Source organism: Eretmochelys imbricata, chromosome 6, assembly GCF_965152235.1.
Source record: "Eretmochelys imbricata isolate rEreImb1 chromosome 6, rEreImb1.hap1, whole genome shotgun sequence".
Taxonomy (NCBI): domain Eukaryota; kingdom Metazoa; phylum Chordata; order Testudines; family Cheloniidae; genus Eretmochelys; species Eretmochelys imbricata.
Window position 1 is genome coordinate 1,772,226 of NC_135577.1, and position 17,023 is coordinate 1,789,248.

A 17,023-nucleotide genomic window follows, 5' to 3' on the forward strand; every position below is an offset into this window, starting at 1 on the left:
AGTGATCCATCCCCTGTCACCCATTCCCAGCTCCTGGCAAACAGAGACTAGGGACACCCTCCCTGCCCATCCCGGCTAATAGCCATTGATGGACCTATCCTCCATGAATCTACCTCGTTCTTTTTTTATCTTTTTCTTCATGATCGCTCTCTCTAAACACATCAGAGGGATAGACACCAGGGACAGGGAGGAGTTATTTCAGTGAAGCGCCAACGTTGACCCAAGAACAAACGGCTCTAACCTGGCCGTCAACGAGTTTCAGCTGAAATTAGACGAAGGTTTCCGACCGTCAGAGGCGTGAAGTTCTGGAGCAGCCTGCCAAGGGGAGCAGAGGGGGGCAAAAACCCTACCCGGCTTCAAGACGGAGCTTGATCAGTTTAGAGAGGGGACGGTCTGAGGGGACACGTAGCCGATCTGTGACTGCCCTCTGCAGATCTTCTTAATTTGTTTGGTTTCCTTCAATTCGCCCCCCTCCACAACAAAGTAGTCGGTGAAATTGGCAGGATGTTTCGCACTCACCGAATCTCCAGTTTTTCCCCCAGAAAGAAAAGTTTGGTGTGAAAACTTCCGCTCGGCTCCAGATGCAAACGTTGCTCTGGGCCCCCTCGGGGGGCTGGCATGCTGGGCAGAGAGAGAGGCCGAGCCCCGCGCCAGCCGCTCGACATCGGGCGCACCTCTCCCTGGCCCGCGTGTCCAAAGAGCGGCCACGCGGGAGGTGAGTAGATCTCAGGGGTTCATTTCCCCCAACGATTGAATCCTGCCGCTGGCGACGGAATCGACGGTGCTTCTGCTGCCCCCTCGCCCCCCACACCCCATGCCCCGCCGGAGCCCTGGCGGTTAAAAACCACCCAACACATTGCAATGGGGGCGTTTATTGCAGTCGCAGGTAGCGGGCTGGGGCATATGAGGGTGGAAAGGTCACAGCCACACAGCCTCGTAGACAAACACACACACACGCAGACGGCCCTGATTCCCTCCAGCAGGGAGCAGCGCTGTTCACACCCACCCACCCACACGATGCTCCACAGGGCTGCTGGCTAGAAGCATCCCGGGGGCTGCTGCTTCCTCTCCTTGCTGCGGCCCGGCAGGCACCGCACAAATACAGCACTGCGGGGAGACACAAGCGCACGCCACATTAGCCGTCCGCACACGCGTCAGCCACAGACCCGCCCCCCCACACACACGCGGCACTTTGCCCAGCTGGATCGGTGCCAGTGGCCTCCGGCACAGCGGGGGAAACTGAGGCACGGAGCGGGCAGAGATGCCCCCAGACTCACCCAGGGAGTCAGTTGCAGAACAGGGGAAAGAACTCAGGTGTCCTGATTCTTAGCCTCCCCACCACAACCTCCTAGACCCCACTCCCCTCCCAGAGCTGGGGATAGAACCCAGGAGTCCTGGCTCCCACCCCCCCTACTCTGACCCACTAGACCCCACTTCCCTCCCAGCACTGGGCAGAGAACCCAGGACTCTTGGCTCCCAGGCCCTGCTCTAACCACTAGACCCCACTCCCCTCCCAGAGTCAGGGAGAAGACCCAGAAGTTCTGGCTCCCAGCCCCCCTGCTCTAACTACGAGTCCCCACTTCCCACCCAGAGCCAGGGAGAGAACCCAGGAGTCCTGCAAGTAATTGTCTCAAGCCCCACGCACACCCCCTGTCCAGCCAAGGGATGAGCCCCCACCCCTACCCCCATACCTGGGTGATCAGGGCAGCTCATTGTACTGTTCCCTTCTGGGAAACAGAAAATAGACCATTAATTTTCCCTGCCCCTCGAGCCAGCTAGTCCCCTGGCCTGGAGTGGGATAGCAGCTGGTGTCCCTTAGAGGGGAAAGGCCCTGTGTCCTATTCCTCACCCCACCCCACCCCAGGGCCAGACCTGAGCTGTCACCCCCTAGGGGCTAGTTTTTTATCTCCCTGGTGGCCTTCCATAACTCACGTCCCTCCTCGCGTCCTCCCCCTCACCTTTCCCGCAGTTATGGTTGCTGCAGACGCCCACCGACTTGGCATGCACCGTCTTCTCCCTTGGCGTCTCCTTGACCCCGGTGACCTGGAACATCTCGTAGGGCGGCACCACCGTCCCCTCTTCCCATGGGAAGCGGGACAGATTCCCCACCGGGAACCCCTGGCACGAGACCGGCACGAAGAAGGTCATGTGTCCAAATTCCTCCGCCGCCTGCCTCTTCTCCGAGGTGGAAGTCAACTGACCGAAGCGGAACAAACCCTGGATGGAGAACTTCACCTTGGTTCCTCTCTAGACTTTGGCACAACTGGGCTCCTTGGTTCCTAGCCTCTTGGCCGCCTGAGTCAGAAGGAAATGCAAGGACTTGAAGGGAAAGCCAGCATCTGCCTGGGGGCTCTTCCATGCCGTTCTGGCCGCCAGGTTGAACGACTGGTAGACGGGTGGATCTTCCAAAGCGTAGGCCAAGACAGCGACACTGTAGAGGGCCCTCAACGTCTAGGGGAAGATTGCTTGGTTCTCCATCTGCAGCCACATCTCCTTGGCTTGGTCCCACGCCTCACGGAAGAGCTGGTTCTCCTCCAGCTCCTCTTCCAGCAGGGATGGGAGGTGCCGTTTCATGGCCTTCACGCAACCGCGGTAGACGTTGTCCAGGGAGTTAGGGGCCAAGTTCAGGATGGGGTTCCCCTCCGCCGTGCGGACCTCATCGGGGCTGGGCTGGAACAACCGGCAGCTCAAGGTCAGGCATGACCCTTAATGCATAATGCTTCAGAAATGACCCATGCAGGGAAGAACGGGGACTGCACACAGGGCATTGCTGCTGAGGGGAATTTCCAGCAGTGGGGCCTCGTGGTTAGAGCTGGAGAGGGGACTGGTTTCAACTCCCAGATCTAGGAGGGGAGGGGACTCTAGGGAGCTAGATTGGGGTGGGGGGCTGGGAGCCAGGACTCCTGGGTTCTCTCCCAGCTCTGGGAGGAGAGTGAGGTCTAGTGGTTAGAACAGGCAGGGCTGGGAGCCAGGACTCCTGGGTTCTATCCCTGCTTCTGCCATCACTGGGTGACTGTGGGCAAATCTCCCCATGTTTCTGTGCTGTTGTTTCCCTTCCCACCCTTCATCTATTCAGACTGGCAGCTCTTCAGGGCAGGGCCTGTGTTCGTGTTGTGCCCGGCACACCGGGGGCCTCGATAGCTCCCCTGGGGTCTGGGCGGCACCCAGTGCAATGGGGCTCCTCCTGGTGGATGGGGCTTTCTGGTGCTTCTCCAACACAAATTATATCAGCACGTGGCCAAAATCTGCCTTTTACAGATTGCTGGAAATTCAAGCACAGAAAGTTTCAGCCGCCTCTGGGGTGGGACAGCTGGGGAACAGCCACACACAACGTCGCACAGGGATGACTCATCCAGCACTAAGAGGCAGCCACCTCTGGGGTGGGGCACCTGGGGAACAGCCGCACATAACGTCACACAAGGACGACTCATCCAGTACTAAGATGCAGCCACCTCTGAATCATAGAATCACAGAATCATAGAGTATCAGGGCTGGAAGGGACCTCAGGAGGTCATCTAGTCCACCCCTCTGGGGGGGGCACCTGGGGAACAGCCGCACACAACGTCGCACAGGGATGACTCATCCAGCACTAAGATGCAGCCACCTCTGGGGTGGGGCAGGGATATTGTATTGAAGCCACTTACCTCTGAGGTTCCAGCAGGCAGCACCCAAGTGGCCGTGAAAAGCAGGAGGGCGACTTTCTCGGGGGACATCCTGGTATCCGATCCCCGAATAATTCACTGAGGGGCTTCCCTTGAAAACCCCCAAAATGACCAGCTCAGACTAGCCAGCCACATAGGAACGTTTCCCTCTCAGGTGCGCCAGCTCCCATCCCCCCCCCGGGCAGGAGACTGGCTGGCTCCGGGGCAAGAAATGAGGCAAGGGGCCTTTCCCCTCTAGGGGGCGCCAGCTCCCATGCGGCCCCAGCCCTGGCCACTGGCCCCGCGCCACGCACTCCGCTCCCCAACCCCACACCTGGGACTCGGGGCCCAGCTGCCGGCCCCACTCCCCGGACGCTGGCCTGGAGCAGGGGGCCCGCGCCCAGAGCCCCACTCCCGGCCCCGGGCCTGGGGTTCTGCTTCTGGGGCCCTGGTTGCCCGGCCGCCAGCCCTGTGCCCAGCCCTCCCCTGCTCCCAGGACCCCACCCCCGGGGCCCCCCGCTCCCAGGGCCCCATACCCGGCCCCACGGCCGGGGCTCTGCTCCTGGCCCCGCACATGGGGTCCTGGCTGCCGGTTCCTGGCCCCGTGCCTATCTCCCAGCCCGTGACCACAGCCTCAGCCCCGTTACCAGTGTCCGGGTCCCTCCCTCCCAGAGACACAGCCCTGCTCCCCGGCTCAGCTCGGGAGGGGTGGGGGGGCGCAGACAGGGGCAAGGGGGCTGGCTTCCAGCACCTCCACTATTAAAAATATTCCAGCTCCATTGTCAACAGATTTTTAGAGCTTGAAGCCACGTAGGGTTGAAATAAGTCCCCCCACAAAGAACCCAAGAGTCCTGCCTGCCCCGGCAGAGGCCGTAACTGCACCCCCATCTCTGCCCCTTGATAAGGGGTCCTGTGGCAGGTTTGCCCCTTAAAGTCCGGCTCCTGCTAGGAGCAAGTGAGGTCCTGCAGCATTGTTGGGGCAGACGAGGCACGGCCTGGCACCGTGGGCTCCTGATCTCTAGCTGGCGTCCCAGACGCCACCACCCCTCCGACAAGTAATAACGTGCAGCACCGAGCGCAAGGCCAGGCCGTATCCTGCCAGGCAGGGGCTCGGAAAAGGCTCTCGGGATCCTCGAGGACGAGCCACCCAGCGTGGGCTCCCAGCGCGAAGAGCTGGGGTGATCCTGGGATGAACCAACAGGGGACTGGCGGGGAGGAGCCGAGAGGTTTATTTGGCCTTGGGGCGACCGCGGCTGGGGTCCTGTGTGTCCAGTTCTGGTGCCCACAGTTCGAGAAGGACGTGGATCGACTGGCGAGGGGTCAGAGAAGAACCAGGAGAACGATTAAAGGACTGGACACCCTGCCCTCGAGTGAGGGACTCCCGGAGCTCAAGCTGTTTAGAGGAACAAAGAGAAGGCCGCGGGGTGACTAGACCATGGTCTACAAGTACCTCCGTGGGGAACAGATGAGACCGTGGGCTCTTCAGCCCAGCAGAGAAAACCTTACCGCTTCCTGCCATGCACCGGTCACCTCTCAAGCTATCTGTCTTACGGGGCATGGGATCAAAGCAAGGCCCGGAGGGGAAAAGATAAATCGGGCATGCCACAAAGGGGCGCTTATCACCAGGGCCACTTCAGCAGCTGGCCCAATGAGATAAATGTTTGTTTCCAACCCACAAGGCGCACTCAGAAAGATGTCCACCTCTCACCCCGGCCATGCAGGCAGCTCAAATCACTCTGCTGACATAAAGGACTTTATCCTCTCAGAATGGGATGTGGGGGTTAGTATCCCTGCATCACAGGTGGGTAAACTGAGGCACCAAGGACACAATTTCCTCGGAACGTCCTTCAGGGTTTTTTTTTCCTGTCTATTCAGTTTGGTTGTTTGAAGTCTCAATCATGGTTTTAATTATTTTCTCTTGAAGGAGAAGTTATTTTCAACCTTAAAGTTTTTTGCCTTCAAATTTCCTTAGATTTCTTTTTTCTTGGCTGATTTAATTTGTTTTGGTTGGTTGCGTCTGTGCATGTTTGTTTGTGATCTCAATCGTTCTTTGATATTATTTTCTCTTTAATTAACAGGAAAGATATTTTCATCCTTAACTATGGGGGGGGGCGGGTTGCCTTGAAATTTCCTCATTTATTTCAAGAAATTGTTTGCCAAAAGGATCTTTCTTTTAACAGCAAAACCTCTTACGGCCCTCTGATCTCCGCTATTTTTTGAAACTTAGGGACATACCTTTACACCCTTCACTTCCCCTTAACACAGCTGTTTGTCTTGGAATTTCTAAATATTTGCAGAAATGCAGATTCTTCTAAAAATCGCCCTTCCAAAATATAAAGAGCGGCTGTATTCATCGGCCCAGATACAAATGAACTGAAATAGAATCAGGCCGCAAAGTACCTAAAGTCAAGCTGTTAACGACAGCTTGAGTTTCTTCATCAGCACCAAGTTTTTAGCGACGAATTCCCTTCTTCCTTTTAAAGTGAAGGATCGGCAAAAAGCATTTGCGTCCGGCAACCAAGATGGATTTTATTCTCCCGTGCAAATAAAATGAAGAGAAATAAAGTCAGGCAGCCAACTATCGCAAGTCGTTTGTTAAAAAGTCCGTTAGCGTCACAAGGGGTTGTGGACTGGGGGTTCCCGCAGTGTGAGGTTTATTTTAGAGGGTTTGCAGAAAGGAAATTCTTCCTCTGGCGAGGAGAAAAGAGGGATTTTGATTCTGTCGGGCAAAGAAAGTCGAGGCAAAAAGAGAGGCAGGCAACAAGTGAGATGTGTAAAGTTTATTGAAAGTTTTTTCCCGTGTAATAAAGGGCTTGATATTTTTCTCGTGGACGTGGGTCGTTGACGTGCCGGGCGATTGGGATGGGTGGCCGGGGAACGCGCCGGCCCGGACCGAAGCGGGGTTGTGGATGGGCAGTAACGGGGGAGGGTGATACCGGACACACCAGCTCCTTATTAATTGAAAATCAATCAATATAGGTCCTGAATAGCACCTTACCGTGCAAAGTCATCGAAGAGAGAAAGGTTACAGAGCCCCCCACCGAGCCCCGAGCCCCGCTCCCCGCAGCACAGAGCCCCCCACCGAGCCCCGAGCCCCGCTCCCCGCAGCACAGAGCCCCCCACCGAGCCCCGAGCCCCACTCCCCGCAGCACGGCGCCCCCCACCGAGCCCTCGCCCCGCTCCCTGCAGCACAGAGCCCCCCACCGAGCCCTCGCCCCGCTCCCCGCAGCACGGTGCCCCCCACCGAGCCCTCGCCCCACTCCCCGCAGCACAGAGCCCCCCACCGAGCCCCGAGCCCCACTCCCCGCAGCACAGAGCCCCCCACCGAGCCCCGAGCCCCACTCCCCGCAGCACAGAGCCCCCCACCGAGCCCTCGCCCCGCTCCCCGCAGCACGGCGCCCCCCACCGAGCCCTCGCCCCGCTCCCCACAGCACGGCGCCCCCCACCGAACCCCAAGCCCCTCTCCCCGCAGCACAGAGCCCCCCACCGAGCCCCGAGCCCCGCTCCCCGCAGCACAGAGCCCCCCACCGAGCCCCGAGCCCCGCTCCCCGCAGCACAGAGCCCCCCACCGAGCCCCGAGCCCCACTCCCCGCAGCACGGCGCCCCCCACCGAGCCCTCGCCCCGCTCCCTGCAGCACAGAGCCCCCCACCGAGCCCTCGCCCCGCTCCCCGCAGCACGGTGCCCCCCACCGAGCCCTCGCCCCGCTCCCCGCAGCACAGAGCCCCCCACCGAGCCCCGAGCCCCACTCCCCGCAGCACAGAGCCCCCCACCGAGCCCCGAGCCCCACTCCCCGCAGCACAGAGCCCCCCACCGAGCCCTCGCCCCGCTCCCCGCAGCACGGCGTCCCCCACCGAGCCCTCGCCCCGCTCCCCACAGCACGGCGCCCCCCACCGAACCCCAAGCCCCTCTCCCCGCAGCACAGAGCCCCCCACCGAGCCCTCGCCCCGCTCCCCACAGCACGGCGCCCCCCACCGAACCCCAAGCCCCTCTCCCCGCAGCACAGAGCCCCCCACCGAGCCCTCGCCCCGCTCCCCGCAGCACGGCGCCCCCCACCGAGCCCTCGCCCCGCTCCCCGCAGCACAGAGCCCCCCACCGAGCCCTCGCCCCGCTCCCCGCAGCACGGCGCCCCCCACCGAGCCCTCGCCCCGCTCCCCGCAGCACAGAGCCCCCCACCGACCCCTCGCCCCGCTCCCTGCAGCACAGAGCCCCCCACCGAGCCCTCGCCCCGCTCCCTGCAGCACAGAGCCCCCCACCGACCCCTCGCCCCGCTCCCCGCAGCACAGAGCCCCCCACCGAGCCCTCGCCCCGCTCCCCGCAGCACAGAGCCCCCCACCGACCCCTCGCCCCGCTCCCCGCAGCACAGAGCCCCCCACCGAGCCCCGAGCCCCACTCCCCGCAGCACAGAGCCCCGCACCGAGCCCCGAGCCCCGAGCCCCGCTCCCCGCAGCACAGAGCCCCCCACCGAGCCCCGAGCCCCACTCCCCACAGCACGGCGCCCCCCACCGAGCCCTCGCCCCGCTCCCCGCAGCACAGAGCCCCCCACCGAGCCCTCGCCCCGCTCCCCGCAGCACAGAGCCCCCCACCGAGCCCCGAGCCCCTCTCCGCCCAGCACAGAGCCCCCCACCGAGCCCCGAGCCCCTCTCCGCCCAGCACAGAGCCCCCCACCAAGCCCCGAGCCCCTCTCCGCCCAGCACAGAGCCCCCCACCGAACCCCGAGCCCCTCTCCGCCCAGCACAGAGCCCCCCACCGAGCCCTCGCCCCGCTCCCCGCAGCACAGAGCCCCCCACCGAGCCCTCGCCTCACTCCCCGCAGCACAGAGCCCCCCACCGAGCCCTCGCCCCACTCCCCGCAGCACAGAGCCCCCCACCGAACCCCGAGCCCCTCTCCGCCCAGCACAGAGCCCCCCAATGACCCCTCGCCCCGCTCCCCGCAGCACAGAGCCCCCCACCGAGCCCTCGCCCCGCTCCCCGCAGCACGGCGCCCCCCACCGAACCCCGAGCCCCTCTCCGCCCAGCACAGAGCCCCCCACCGAGCCCTCGCCCCGCTCCCTGCAGCACAGAGCCCCCCACCGAGCCCCGAGCCCCTCTCCGCCCAGCACAGAGCCCCCCAATGACCCCTCGCCCCGCTCCCCGCAGCACAGAGCCCCCCACCGAGCCCTCGCCCCGCTCCCCGCAGCACGGCGCCCCCCACCGAACCCCGAGCCCCTCTCCGCCCAGCACGGTGCCCCCCACCGACCCCTCGCCCCGCTCCCCGCAGCACAGAGCCCCCCACCGACCCCTCGCCCCGCTCCCCGCAGCACGGCGCCCCCCACCGACCCCTCGCCCCGCTCCCCGCAGCACAGAGCCCCCCACCGAGCCCTCGCCCCACTCCCCGCAGTACAGAGCCCCCCACCGAGCCCTCGCCCCGCTCCCCGCAGCACGGCGCCCCCCACCGAGCCCTCGCCCCGCTCCCCGCAGCACGGCGCCCCCCACTGACCCCTCGCCCCGCTCCCCGCAGCACGGCGCCCCCCCCCAGCGCCACACTGGTGCCCAGTGCCAGGTCTCAGCCCCGGCTATAGCTGCACCAGCCTGAGGGGCTCTGCATTGAGCCCGTCTTTGTTGACCCCGGGGCCCACCATGGGGTAGAGGGGCTCGGCAAAGGCGTCGGAGAAGGTGTAGAGGTGGGTCATGGCGGCCGCATCGTAGAACGACACCTGCCCCCCCTCGTAGTCCAGATACACCCCCACCCGCCGGGGCTTGGCCGTCAGCGCCAGGTGCCGGGAGGGGGAGTCCAGGGCCTTGTAGTCGGCCCCGTTGCGGAGCCAGACGGCCCAGTAGCCGTTGGCCGGCTTGAGCATCACCTTGGCCTCCTGCCGGTTGACCGAGGCCCGAGCCAGGCCGATTTCCCAGCTGGTTTTGTCCCCCACCTCCACCTCCCAGTAGTGGCGGCCCGAGGTGAAGCTGGCCGAGCCCAGCACGCACACGCTCTTGCTGAAGCGCTCGGGCCCCTCGAGCGCCTCGTCCTGGGGCTCGTCCACCAGCCGGACGGCCAGCAGGTCGGGCGACAGCAGCAGGTTGGGGTGGTTGGTGGCCGGGTCCAGGGTGATGGAGGGCAGAGCTGTCGGGGGGGGGAGAAAGGGGTGAGCTCTCGGTACCGGGGAAGGGCCCCCCTGCCCTGGAGACAGCCCCTCTAAACCGGAGCGGGGGGAGTGAACAAGCCACAGGCCCGCCCCCCCACCCCCCGATCCCAGAGACACGCCCCTCTGCCCAGACCCCGCCCACGGCCCCGCCCTGATCCCAGAGACTCGCCCCTCTGCCCAGACCCCGCCCACGGCCCCGCCCCGATCCCAGAGACACGCCCCTCTGCCCAGACCCCGCCCACAGCCCCGCCCCGATCCCAGAGACACGCCCCTCTGCCCAGACCCCGCCCACGGCCCCGCCCTGATCCCAGAGACACGCCCCTCTGTCCAGACCCCGCCCACGGCCCTGCCCCGATCCCAGAGACACGCCCCTCTGCCCAGACCCCGCCCACGGCCCCGCCCTGATCCCAGAGACACGCCCCTCTGCCCAGACCCCGCCCACGGCCCCGCCCCGATCCCAGAGACACGCCCCTCTGCCCAGACCCCGCCCACAGCCCCGCCCTGATCCCAGAGACACGCCCCTCTGCCCAGACCCCGCCCACGGCCCCGCCCTGATCCCAGAGACACGCCCCTCTGCCCAGACCCCGCCCACGGCCCCGCCCTGATCCCAGAGACACGCCCCTCTGCCCAGACCCCGCCCACGGCCCCGCCCTGATCCCAGAGACACGCCCCTCTGTCCAGACCCGGCCCACGGCCCTGCCCCGATCCCAGAGACACGCCCCTCTGCCCAGACCCCGCCCACGGCCCCGCCCTGATCCCAGAGACACGCCCCTCTGTCCAGACCCGGCCCACGGCCCTGCCCCGATCCCAGAGACACGCCCCTCTGCCCAGACCCCGCCCACAGCCCCGCCCTGATCCCAGAGACACGCCCCTCTGCCCAGACCCCGCCCACGGCCCCGCCCTGATCCCAGAGACACGCCCCTCTGTCCAGACCCGGCCCACGGCCCTGCCCCGATCCCAGAGACACGCCCCTCTGTCCAGACCCCGCCCACGGCCCCACCCCATCTCAGAGACATGCCCCTCTGTCCAGACCCGGCCCACGGCCCTGCCCCGATCCCAGAGACACGCCCCTCTGCCCAGACCCCGCCCACGGCCCCGCCCTGATCCCAGAGACACGCCCCTCTGTCCAGACCCCACCCCATCCCAGAGACATGCCCCTCTGTCCAGACCCCACCCACGGCCCCACCCCATCCCAGAGACACGCCCCTCTGCCCAGACCCCGCCCACAGCCCCACCCTGATCCCAGAGACACGCCCCTCTGCCCAGACCCCGCCCACGGCCCCGCCCTGATCCCAGAGACACGCCCCTCTGTCCAGACCCCGCCCACGGCCCCACCCCATCCCAGAGACATGCCCCTCTGTCCAGACACAACCCACGGCCCCACCCCATCCCAGAGACACGCCCCTCTGCCCAGACCCCGCCCACGGCCCCGCCCTGATCCCAGAGACACGCCCCTCTGTCCAGACCCCGCCCACGGCCCCACCCCATCTCAGAGACATGCCCCTCTGTCCAGACCCGGCCCACGGCCCTGCCCCGATCCCAGAGACACGCCCCTCTGCCCAGACCCCGCCCACGGCCCCGCCCTGATCCCAGAGACACGCCCCTCTGTCCAGACCCCACCCCATCCCAGAGACATGCCCCTCTGTCCAGACCCCACCCACGGCCCCACCCCATCCCAGAGACACGCCCCTCTGCCCAGACCCCGCCCACAGCCCCACCCTGATCCCAGAGACACGCCCCTCTGCCCAGACCCCGCCCACGGCCCCGCCCTGATCCCAGAGACACGCCCCTCTGTCCAGACCCCGCCCACGGCCCCACCCCATCCCAGAGACATGCCCCTCTGTCCAGACACAACCCACGGCCCCACCCCATCCCAGAGACACGCCCCTCTGCCCAGACCCCGCCCACAGCCCCACCCTGATCCCAGAGACACGCCCCTCTGTCCAGACCCCGCCCACAGCCCCACCCCGGTCCCAGAGACACGCCCCTCTGCCCAGCCCCCTCTCCCTCCAGCGCCAAGCACCCCCACTCCCGATGCAGCCAGCGAGGAGGGGACTGGGGTGGGGAGTCACTTACAGAGGCTCAGGGCGGATTTCATTTCCCTCCACACCATGTACTGGATGGGCCCCTTGAACTGGCCCAGGCTGAAATCTCGGGGTGCAGGCAGCTGAACCCCTTTTTCCTCCCCGGGGCAATACCTGGGGTGGGGAGGCAGGAAGCAAAGGGGTGATGAGGACAGAGAAGGGCTGAGCCCTAGTGGAGAGGCCTGGCATAGACCCCTCTTCCCCAGCAGGGCAGTTATCCCAGGATACTGGGGGGGGGGGCAGGCGGGGGGCATCTGGGACACTCACTTTTCCAGGAAGCTTTTGATGTCCTGTGAAAAGAGAAAGTAGACGTGAGAGAGGCAGACACGGAGTGGACAGGGGGCTGTGGGTCGGGAGTGAGGGGCCCCGGCAGAGCGGGGGGACTGGGGCTGCGGGTCGGGAGTGAGGGGCCCCGGCAGAGCCGGGGGGCTGGGGGTGCATTTACCTTCAGGAAGGTGCCCGCGTCCTCTTCCGCCAGCCGGGCCTGGATGGCAGCGATCTGCCCCCCCGAGCTGTGGACGAGCTCCTGGGCATTTCGCTGGCTGGTCTCCAGCTCGCTCAGCACAAGCTCCTCTTCCCGCCTCAGCTCCCGCCTCAGGGCCGCCTCCTTCTGCTGCAGCCACTGGTGCAACTCGATGAACTGGGAGGACAGGTGCTGCTCCAGGCGGAGACGCTGGGCCTGGGGAGAGAGGGCTGGGCTGGCAGGGGGCTGCGGGTCAGGAGTGAGGGGCACTGGCAGGGCTGGGGGGGGAGCCCAGGGCTGGGCTGGCAGGGGGCTGCGGGTCGGGAGTGAGGGGCACTGGGAGGGCTGGGGGGGGCAGGGCTGGGCTGGCAGGGGGCTGCGGGTCGGGAGTGAGGGGCACTGGGAGGGCTGGGGGGGGCAGGGCTGGGCTGGCAGGGGGCTGCGGGTCAGGAGTGAGGGGCACTGGCAGGGCTGGGGGGGGAGCCCAGGGCTGGGCTGGCAGGGGGCTGCGGGTCGGGAGTGAGGGGCACTGGGAGGGCTGGGGGGGGCAGGGCTGGGCTGGCAGGGGGCTGCGGGTCAGGAGTGAGGGGCACTGGGAGGGCTGGGGGGGGCAGGGCTGGGCTGGCAGGGGGCTGCGGGTCGGGAGTGAGGGGCACTGGGAGGGCTGGGGGGGGCAGGGCTGGGCTGGCAGGGGGCTGCGGGTCGGGAGTGAGGGGCACTGGGAGGGCTGGGGGGGGCAGGGCTGGGCTGGCAGGGGGCTGCGGGTCGGGAGTGAGGGGCACTGGGAGGGCTCGGGGGGGCAGGGCTGGGCTAGCGGGAGGCTGCGGGTCAGGAGTGAGGGGCACCGGCAGAGCTGGGGGGGGCAGGGCTGGGCTGGCAGGGGGCTGCGGGTCGGGAGTGAGGGGCACTGGGAGGGCTGGGGGGGGGCAGGGCTGGGCTGGCAGGGGGCTGCGGGTCAGGAGTGAGGGGCACCGGCAGGGCTGGGGGGGGCAGGGCTGGGCTGGCAGGGGGCTGCGGGTCAGGAGTGAGGGGCACTGGCAGGGCTGGGGGGGGGCAGGGCTGGGCTGGCAGGGGGCTGCGGGTCAGGAGTGAGGGGCACCGGCAGGGCTGGGAGGGGCAGGGCTGGGCTGGCAGGGGGCTGCGGGTCAGGAGTGAGGGGCACCGGCAGGGCTGGGGGGGGGCAGGGCTGGGCTGGCAGGGGGCTGCGGGTCGGGAGTGAGGGGCACTGGGAGGGCTGGGGGGGGCAGGGCTGGGCTGGCAGGGGGGCTGCGGGTCAGGAGTGAGGGGCACTGGCAGGGCTGGGGGGGGAGCCCAGGGCTGGGCTAGAGGGGGGGCTGTGGGTCAGGAGTGAGGGGCACCGGCAGGGCTGGGGGTGGCAGGGCTGGGCTGGCAGGGGGCTGCGGGTCAGGAGTGAGGGGCACCAGCCATGCTGGGGGGGGCCTGGCAGTCAGCACCCAGGGGCGGGTCGTGGGTTTGAACTTACTGCAATTTCAGGAGCTTTCTGAGCTCTCTGCTCCTGCAGAGACTTCGCCGCTTGGATCCTGGCCTCCAGCGAGGTCTGTGACATGGTTAAAATCTCCTGGATGGACAGAAACCCGGGGATGAGTCCGAAAAAACGAGCTTGCCTGGCGCGGAGATGCAGCCAGCTCTGGGGCGGGAGGTTCTGGATAGTCTGGGGTGTCAGGGTTGGAAGGGACCTCAGGAGGTCATCTAGTCCCACCCCCTGCTCAAAGCAGGGCCAATCCTCAACTAAATCATCCCAGCCAGGGCTTTGTCAAGCTGGGCCTTAAAAACTTCTAAGGAAGGAGATTCCACCACCTCCCTAGGTAACGCATTCCAGTGTTTCACCACCCTCCTAGTGAAAAAGTTTTTCCTAATATCCAACCTAAACCTCCCTCACTGCAACTTGAGACCATTACTCCTTGTCCTGTCCTCTTCCACCACTGAGAATAGTCTAGATCCATCCCCTTGGGAACCCCCTTTCAGGGAGTTGAAAGCAGCTATCAAATCCCCCCTCATTCTTCTCCTCCGCAGACTAAACAATCCCAGTTCCCTCAGCCTCTCCTCATAAGTCATGTGCTCCAGACCCCTAATCATTTTTGTTGCCCTTCGCTGGACTCTTTCCAGTTTTTCCACATCCTTCTTGTAGTGTGGGGCCCAAAACTGGACACAGTACTCCAGATGAGGCCTCACCAGTGTCGAATAGAGGGGAACGATCACGTCCCTCGATCTGCTGGCTATGCCCCTACTTATACATCCCAAAATGCCATTGGCCTTCTTGGCAACAAGGGCACACTGCTGACTCATATCCAGCTTCTCGTCCACTGTCACCCCTAGGTCCTTTTCTGCAGAACTGCTGCCGAGCCATTCGGTCCCTAGTCTGTAGCGGTGCATTGGGTTCTTCCGTCCTAAGGGCAGGACCCTGCACTTATCCTTATTGAACCTCATCAGATTTCTTTTGGCCCAATCCTCCAATTTGTCTAGGGCCCTCTGTATCCTATCCCTGTCCTCCAGTGTATCTACCTCTCCTCCCAGTTTAGTGTCATCTGCAAACTTGCTGAGGGTGCAATCCACACCATCCTCCAGATCACTGCCCACTCTGCGTTAAAACACCGGAGCCACAGGAAGGCCATTAGGCCTCGTCAAGCTTCGGTCCTGGGTAATATCCCACCGGGATTGACTGGGAACGTAGCATCCACCTCCAGGTCTACGTAAGGCTCCGTGGCTTAGTTAGGGGCAGAGACGGCTGGTCCATGCTCATGCTTCAGGGCAGCAGGTGAGATGCCTCATAGGGGTCAGGAAGGAAACCAACACCACCGGATAATGCAGCACAGCGCCCCCTAGTGCCGCATTGACTGCCAGGGGAGAGTGCCCCCTACTGAGCCCTGCAGAGCGGTGCCCCTTTACCCAGCCCGCCCTCCCACCCCGCAACCCGGCGCCCCCGACTGACCTTATAATGCCGCATGGTTTCGTCCAGCGGGAGACAACGGTGCCCCCAGTGCTCGGTGTCCAGCGCCCTCGTGAGGCTGCCGTGGTCCATGCAGAACAGCGGCTCCCCCCGCAGCTCCTCGCCGGCCGCCGGCCCCTCCTGGGCAGGGGCGCTCTCCCGGGCCCTGTCTGCCAGCTGGCCCAGGGCGCGGTTGGGCACGTACTTGCCCCCGGGCGCGGGGCGCCGGCACTCCGGGCAGCGGCAGGGGGCGGCCTCCCCTGGCTGGGCCGGGGGCTCCCCCCAGTAGCGGGTGAGGCAGCCCTGGCAGTAGTTGTGCCCACACTCCAGCATGACAGGCCCCACGAAGAGCTCGAGGCAGATGGGGCAGTGAAGCTCGGCCGGGGGGTCGCTGGCCATGGGGCTGGGGCGATCCCTGGACTCCTCCGTCGGGGGCTCTGCCTCGCTCCCCCTCCCCGGTGTCTCCTTCTCGCTCTCCCCGGCGCTCTCTGCGGGCGTCTGTGCCCCTCTCCGGCTGCCCGAGCCCTGCCCAGACCCGTACTTGCCCCCCGGCACCTGGCATTCCACAGCAGACGGGGTGTGGACAGCACCGGCCAAACCAGTTCCTCGAGTGGGGGGCTGGGAGCCCGGACTCCTGGGTTCTCTCCCCGGCTCTGGGAGGGGGAGTGGGGTCTAGTGGGTTACAGCACAAGGGGCTGGGGGCCAGGACTCCTGGGTTCTCTCCCCAGCGCTGGGGGGGTGGGGAGTGGGGTCTAGTGGATTAGAAGGGGGGGCGGGCTGGGGGCTAGGACTCCTGGGTTCTCTCCCCGGCTCTGGGAGGGGCGGGATCTAGTGGTTTTCGCACAGTTACTGATGGCTCATGCCCGGGGAAGCCTCCCGCATGAGCTCATCTCCCCTGGGCCTGACTCCTCTGGGAGCAGCCCAATTATCCCGCTGACGGGCCTCTGCTTGACTCAGGGCGCAATGCCGGGGACTCAGGCGCTAAGGTGTATATAGGGCAGGGGCTCAGCAGGGGGCGCTCTCCCCGGGCAGCCAGGGCCGGCCCCGATGCCCCAGTGCGGCGCTAGGGGGCGCTGTGCTGCAGGGAGCGGGGGCTCAGCAGGGGGCGCTCTCCCCGGGCAGCCAGGGCCGGCCCCGACACCCCAGTGCGGCGCTAGGGGGCGCTGTGCTGCAGGGAGCGGGGGGTCAGCAGGGGGCGCTCTCCCCGGGCAGCCAGGGCCGGCCCCGATGCCCCAGTGCGGCGCTAGGGGGCGCTGTGCTGCAGGGAGCGGGGGATCAGCAGGGGGCGCTCTCCCCGGGCAGCCAGGGCCGGCCCCGATGCCCCAGTGCGGCGCTAGGGGGCGCTGTGCTGCAGGGAGCGGGGGCTCAGCAGGGGGCGCTCTCCCCAGGCAGTCAGGGCCGGCCCCCACGCCCCAGTGCGGAGCTAGGGGGCGCTGTGCTGCAGGGAGCGGGGGATCAGCAGGGGGCGCTCTCCCCGGGCAGTCAGGGCCGGCCCCCACGCCCCAGTGCGGAGCTAGGGGGCGCTGTGCTGCAGGGAGCGGGGGGTCAGCAGGGGGCGCTCTCCCCGGGCAGCCAGGGCCGGCCCCCACGCCCCAGTGCGGCGCTAGGGGGCGCTGTGCTGCAGGGAGCGGGGGATCAGCAGGGGGCGCTCTCCCCGGGCAGCCAGGGCTGGCCCCGACGCCCCAGTGCAGCGCTAGGGGGCGCTGTGCTGCAGGGAGCGGGGGATCAGCAGGGGGCGCTCTCCCCGGGCAGCCAGGGCCGGCCCCCAC

General features: G+C 66.1%; 1 protein-coding gene and 1 pseudogene across 2 annotated transcripts; both read right to left on the reverse strand.

The window, feature by feature from the left end:
- Positions 1-248: 248 nt before the first annotated feature.
- On the reverse strand, positions 249-3,053 carry LOC144265884 (erythroblast NAD(P)(+)--arginine ADP-ribosyltransferase-like; annotated as a pseudogene). The gene is made up of 3 exons (XR_013346383.1): positions 1,959-3,053; positions 957-1,107; positions 249-315 (listed from the first exon to the last, which is right to left on the reverse strand). The product of XR_013346383.1 is annotated as an erythroblast NAD(P)(+)--arginine ADP-ribosyltransferase-like (transcript).
- Positions 3,054-9,193: 6,140 nt separating this feature from the next.
- Positions 9,194-15,794, reverse strand: LOC144266405 (zinc-binding protein A33-like). Its single transcript, XM_077819859.1, has 6 exons — positions 15,258-15,794; positions 13,791-13,886; positions 12,290-12,523; positions 12,112-12,134; positions 11,837-11,958; positions 9,194-9,738 (listed from the first exon to the last, which is right to left on the reverse strand). The coding sequence occupies exons 1-6, from the start codon at positions 15,651-15,653 to the stop codon at positions 9,194-9,196; spliced, it is 1,416 nt and encodes a 471-aa protein (XP_077675985.1). The 5' UTR covers positions 15,654-15,794.
- Between the last annotated feature and the right edge of the window lie 1,229 nt (positions 15,795-17,023).

Bases quoted from the DNA above. Each gene is read 5' to 3' on its own strand.
- LOC144266405 (XM_077819859.1), bottom strand. From the start codon at position 15,653: ATGGCCAGCGACCCCCCGGCCGAGCTTCACTGCCCCATCTGCCTCGAG. The intron at 12,524-13,790 runs GTAAGTTCAAAC...CTCTCTCCCCAG, and splicing joins AGAAAGCTCCTGAAATTGCA to GCCCAGCGTCTCCGCCTGGA. The intron at 11,959-12,111 runs GTGAGTGTCCCA...TCCCCACCCCAG, and splicing joins ATCAAAAGCTTCCTGGAAAA to GTATTGCCCCGGGGAGGAAA.